The sequence below is a fragment of the Galeopterus variegatus genome, unplaced genomic scaffold (assembly GCF_000696425.1).
Source record: "Galeopterus variegatus unplaced genomic scaffold, G_variegatus-3.0.2 Scaffold3872, whole genome shotgun sequence".
In the NCBI taxonomy this organism is placed as follows: Eukaryota; Metazoa; Chordata; class Mammalia; order Dermoptera; family Cynocephalidae; genus Galeopterus; species Galeopterus variegatus.
In genome coordinates, this window is record NW_007729983.1 from 6,580 (window position 1) to 12,909 (window position 6,330).

Consider the following 6,330-nt stretch of genomic DNA (forward strand, 5'->3'; position numbering starts at 1 on the left):
AAATATAATCTTGACCCAGGGAGAAACTGGAACTGTGAATCCTTCAGGAGCCGAGGCAATAGTCTCTTACTTACTGTATTTTGTCTCTGCTCCTTTCAGCATATCTGATTTCTCCTGCTCCCCCTCCTCCTCCTTTCCTCTCTCTTTCTTTCTCTCTCTCTCTCTGTTTCCACCCCCACCCATTAGGCCTTCTCTGCTTTCCGTTCACATAGAGAAATATAGACCTACCACCACTCCTGTCTTTAGATATCACACTTGTTCAACTCATTTGTAGAGAAGAACTCGTCATCCCTGAATCTATTTCTTTTTCTTTTTTTTTTTTTTTCCTTTTTTTGTCTTTTTTCATGAACGGCAACGGATCACAACCCTCAGTGTTGTGCCCGCACCTCGCTCAGCCAGTGAGCGGCCGGNGGGCTGGGCTGGGGGTCACTCACAAAGCTCCCAGAGCTGGGCTGGTCCCGCGCCTTCCTCTTCTTCTCTGCATCGCCACTGCCGTCTTTCCTGGCCTTTGTTGCCTTGGGCTGCTCAGTCTCCCGGCGTGGTTGTGGCGCTCTCAGGAATCTTCTTTTGCATTGGCCCTAAGACCTCGAGACTGTAGTTGCTTTTTTTCATTGTAGATTAGTTGATCAGTGATTTATTTGTTTTTTGTTGCTCTTGGAAATGCAAATAGTACTCTGGCAGCACAGCTCACACTTCTCAGGCTCGCTCTGTCCTCTGGCACACTCGCTCCAGACCTGTCGCCATCTTGCTCCTCAGAGTTGATACATTCTAAATTTTAATTATAATCATTAAACTTTAAAAATAAAAATTTTTATGAACTTCTAATTATAAGTTACAGATGGTCAAGTTTTTAAGTTTTTGCCTTTATGATGATGTGAAAGTGATTTGAGTACCCATTTAATCATTTTATTTTTCAGTTTCAGTATAGTATTCAATAAATTACATGAGATATTTAACACTTTATTATAAAATAGGCTTTGTGTTAGAAGATTTTGCCCAACTGTAGGCTAATGTAAGAGTTTTGAGAACATTTGAGGTAGGCTAGGCTAAGCTATGATGTTCAGTGGGTTAGGTTTATTTAATGCATTTTCAACTTAACAACATTTCCATCTTACAGTGGGTTTATCAGGACGTGACCCCATCGTAGGTCGAGGAGCATTACTTTATTATAAAATAGGCTTTGTGTTAGAAGATTTTGCCCAACTGTAGGCTAATGTAAGAGTTTTGAGCACATTTGAGGTAGGCTAGGCTAAGCTATGATGTTCAGTGGGTTAGGTTTATTTAATGCATTTTCAACTTACAACATTTCCATCTTACAGTGGGTTTATCAGGACGTGACCCCATCGTAGGTCGAGGAGCATCTGTATAATGAATTATGTCAAATGCTTTGGTTTGTCTTTACTGTTACTTATCTCTAATTGGAGCTGGGGGTTTAGGACATTGCTGCTTGTTGCTTTAAAAGTCAGGTGGAAAATGAAGTACATACTAATGTCCTTTTTTTTTTACTGTTACTTATCTCTAGTTGGAGCTGGGGGTTTAGGGCATTGCTGCTTGTTGCTTTAAAAGTCAGGTGGAAAATGAAGTACATACTAATGTCCTTTTTTATAAAGAACAGATTATATTTTTTGATCTCTTTATGAGCAGGAAAACACATAGAGTGAATGTTATATCTTATTATTTAGACATAAGATGATTTTGTTCAGCAGAAGATACATCTGAATTATTTTCAGTCATTAGGAAAATGGAAAGCAACTTACTAAAAATAAAAGTCATGTCAAGATGGTGTAAATAATCTTTAATAAGCATAGATATTAAATCAAGACCTATAATATTTCAATGATTATAATATAAAGTTACAGATTTGATAACTAATTATTTGTTATAATTAATTTAATTATAATTAAATTATTACAATTGTAAGAAATAAAATAGTTTAATTTTCATATATCTACTTTTTAATCCATTTATTTAATGAAAATTTATCAAGCCGCTAATTTGAGCAGACACTGTGCATGGCACTGGGGAAACAAAGATACATTATATACAGTATCTGCCCTCATGAGATATCCCTGTTAATGAAACTAATTCATTATCCCTGTACCGGGCAGCCACCAAAAAAAAAGAACAAAAACTAATGCATTAATGTTTGTATATAAAAAGAAAAAGGAAAAAAAGGCTTTCTTTGTATAAAAATGTTTCAATGATTTACAGCTAAGACAGTCCAGAGGTATTAAAAAAGATATAAAAGCTTACTAGATGGAGAAGTAATAATCATGGAAACTAAAACTCCTCATAGGATATTTTTCCTTTTCCTTTTATAGGAGCCTAAAAGGGGATCGAGTTATGCCAGAGGAAATAGCTCGCTACTATAAACATTATGTAAAAGTCATGGGTCTTCAGAAGAATTTCAGAGAAAATACTTACATAACCTCTGTATCAAGACTTTATAGAGATCAAGATGATGATGATAGTCAAGACGGAGATATTTCAACAAAGCATTTACAGATAGAGAAGTCAAAATTTATCAAGAGAAACTGGGAAATCAGGGGTTATCAGCGAATAGCAGATGGTTCTCATGTTCCCTTCTGTCTCTTTGCTGAGAATGTAGCTCTGGCAACTGGAACATTGGATTCTCCTGCACATCTGGAAGTTGAAGGGGAAGATTTTCCATTTGTGTTTCATTCAATGCCTGAATTTGGAGCTACTATAAGTAAAGGAAAGTTGCGTGGCAAAGTGGATCCAGTGTTAATTGTAGGTTCTGGGCTTACTGCAGCTGATGCAGTACTATGTGCTTACAATAATAATATCCCTGTGATTCATGTATTTCGCAGAAGAGTAACTGATCCAAGCTTAATTTTCAAACAGCTTCCCAAAAAGCTTTATCCTGAATATCATAAAGTCTATCATATGATGTGTACTCAGTCATATTCTGTAGACTCAAATCTTTTATCTGATTATACCAGTTTTCCTGAGCACCATGTGCTTTCCTTTAAGTCGGACATGAAATGCATTCTTCAAAGTGTCTCTGGATTGAAGAAAATATTTAAGCTCTCTGCAGCAGTAGTATTGATAGGTTCTCATCCTAATCTATCTTTTCTGAAGGAACAAGGGTGTTATCTAGGCCATAACTCAAACCAGCCAATTACATGTAAGGGTAATCCTGTGGAAATAGATGCATATACCTATGAGTGTGTTAAAGAAACCAGCCTTTTTGCATTGGGTCCTTTGGTTGGAGACAATTTTGTTAGATTTTTGAAGGGAGGAGCACTGGGTGTTACACACTGTTTAGCTACAAGACAGAAGAAAAAGCAGCATTTGTTTGTTGAACAAGGAGGAGGAGATGGGATAGCTTAAAGCAAGTTTACAGGTAATTTAAATGGACAGTTTACCATTAAAGATTTTTAATAGTGATTTTGCAGTGCACTGGCTTGAATTTTCTGGACTTGAATTAACTGGAGCAGAGCCTCAAGCTATAGTAACTTCATTTTTTTAAAGTTACCAGAACTTGGTGTCCTCATTTATATTTTAATGTATCAAAGGTATCACTGTCAGACAAATAGAAACATTGACAGCTAGGTATACTTTAAGCTTTCACTTAACTGAAACATTCTTTTCTTCCAGGATTAAATTTTTGTGATCATTTTTGGTTATATCTTAAGTTTGATTCCGAAATATTATAGCTTTGAGTCTATAAAACTGCACAGTCATTATGCCAGAAATTGTCCTCACTATATAATGGGTTACCTTGCTACTCAAAGGATGGTCCAGTGACCAGAAGCATCAGTTTCATCTGTAGCTTGTTAGAAATGTAGACTTTCAGGCCCCACAACATATTTACTGAACCAGAAACTGCATTTTAACAAGATCCCCAATGAATATGTATGCTTGTTGAAGTTTGAGATACACTGGTCTGAATGAAAAGGGGATATAAGGTATGTGTGCTGGGGTTGGGGTGGGGGTAAGGAGGCATTTACAACTCAGGTTTTATTTATTATAAAGTCATCAGTTGTATAAATCTAATTTATTACCAAATATGATGGTCTTTAAAAAAATATTTTTATTGTTGAAACCTTGACAGGAATGTCAAATTATTAACTTCTAATAATTTAAGCAGTCCAATAATGTTAGTATATACTTGGGCGTCTAAGAACCTGCCAAGATATTTTCCAGAGATTTATTCTCTATTTAACCACGCAATTCAATAAACTGTGGATGGAACTATTTATTTGCGTGTGAACATTGACTTAATTTCTATCACTGAAACTAAGATGTGGGCATGATATAAGTACTTCTGAAATTGTAATATTGTTTGGGTATTGTCAGAATTATTAAAGGTTAAAATTGAAAATAAGGTTAAAATCTTTCTTTTTCATTTCCAAGGTGATTATTACTTTGAGATCTTTAATAGTATTTGTTCATTAGAGATGACATAGCAGCTAATACCATAGTTATTTATTGGATTTATCTGCTCTAATTATCTTGATTTACATTATTTAGGTGTACTTAATGTCTGTATTTTCACACAAATGGCCAGAATTTTTAGTGTTAGGTAAAAAAAATCTTCTGGAGTTCTCTGTGGCAAATTGAATTTCGAATTTCACAGTCATTTTCTCTTTTTGGTATAATTATTTCATCTGGAATGTGTTCATTGAACCTCTATTCTATTTTTCTTAGAATTAACAAAAGTGGGCTAATGCGTTAGTATTTTTTGTTTGTTTTATTGCAATATTATGTGCTTAGTTTACTAGGATCATAATTTACCTTAAATATAACTGTCTAGAATATATTTGCTTCTGCTAGCTAATTGCTTCAGATGAGTTCTTAGACTCTTGATAACTGTCATGCCTGATTAAGTTTAATTTGATTTTTATAAACTATGCAATCCAGGTTTAGTTTCCTATTATGACGATAACTTTTTCCAAAATAATATTACACGTTAATGAAATGGTATAACATCCTCTAACTGTACTTTATTCAGTATTCTCTTGCTTGCCTGTTTTTGATCTCTGAATGAGTTGGATTGGATGTTTTTCTTAATGTCACTAAATTAAAAATGACAGTATTATAAAGGTTTCTGGCATGGATAAGTACTATTGTGACATCCCCTTGTGTCTCAAAAGTCTCCTCTTACTCAAGCTTAAGCAAGAGCATTTTTGTGATGAGAGTATGCACTTAAAAACAAACAAAAAAAGAATTTGGGGAAAATAAAGCTTCAGTAGTGCCCTAAATAAACCTGGTGTAGGTAATTTCATCTTTGGTAACCTCCCATTTCCCAAGTTTCCCTCAATCCTAGCTGTCCTGTGCAGTGTTATGACATTCAAGCCTTTCTCTGATGTACTATTCCTGTATTCTTTATCAGTTTCTGTCTCATAATTCCAAATCTTTCCTTGTTCTTCAGTATCAACTAACTATTCAGGGGAGGGAAAATCAGTAAATACTTGGCTAGTCATAGCATGTTGTTAGCATATCCTCCTTTTCCCTCCAGGTCTAGCTCGGTATCTGGCAAACAGTCCATATTTAACAATTGTTGAAAGAATGTTTACAAGCCAGAATCTGTTTAGGGTTTTGAGAAACAGTGATACAGTAAAAATAAGATTTAGATACAGTTTTCAGTGTTTTAGGCAACCTGAATATGTGAACCTCATCCAACTTTACTTTTTCAAAAATCTAAGAAGTTTTATCACAATGTTTCCATGGCATTAAATTTTAGTTAACAGATTTTAAAATATCAAAGTGAAAGGTATTTTAAGATATTACATAGTCAATAGAAAGTGGGAAAAAATGTAAATAAATACTGCTATTAAATAAAAACAAGTTCCATTAAGTTCCAGCCTCTAGAACACTGAGGTACCCAGAATGAAACAAAATTAGACTGAATTGAAATGTCATTTTAAAATCTAAGTTGGTTACAAGGGCTGCTTGTTGCATAAGGCCTTTTTTTTTTTTTTTTTTGGCTTAGAAAATAATATAATTTCTTTTTATAGAAACGTAGTTGATTATACATATTTGTGGAGTACAGAGTTGAATATCAATACCTGTGTACGATATGTGATGATCAAATCAGAATAGCTGGCATATCCGTCAGTACAGAATGTATTCATTCTTTGTGTCCATTAACCAATTTTTCCCTAGCCTCCTCCCTCTTTAACCTTTCCATATACCTGAAATCTTTTATATTTTTAAAATTATAGAACTTTACATCAACCTCCCTTCCCCTCCCCCTTTCCCACCTCTGATAACCACAGTTCTGTTCTCTCCTTTTGAAAGTTCAATGTATGATTGTGATTCTTCTTTCCTTCTTTCCTTCCCTCCCTCCCTCCCTCTCTCCCT

The 6,330-nt window shown here is 34.7% G+C and overlaps 1 protein-coding gene across 1 annotated transcript; it reads left to right on the forward strand.

The window, feature by feature from the left end:
- Positions 1-2,325: 2,325 nt before the first annotated feature.
- OSGIN2 (oxidative stress induced growth inhibitor family member 2) lies at positions 2,326-5,084 on the forward strand. Its single transcript, XM_008586197.1, has one exon. The coding sequence runs from the start codon at positions 2,344-2,346 to the stop codon at positions 3,352-3,354; it is 1,011 nt and encodes a 336-aa protein (XP_008584419.1). The 5' UTR covers positions 2,326-2,343; the 3' UTR covers positions 3,355-5,084.
- Positions 5,085-6,330: the final 1,246 nt, after the last annotated feature.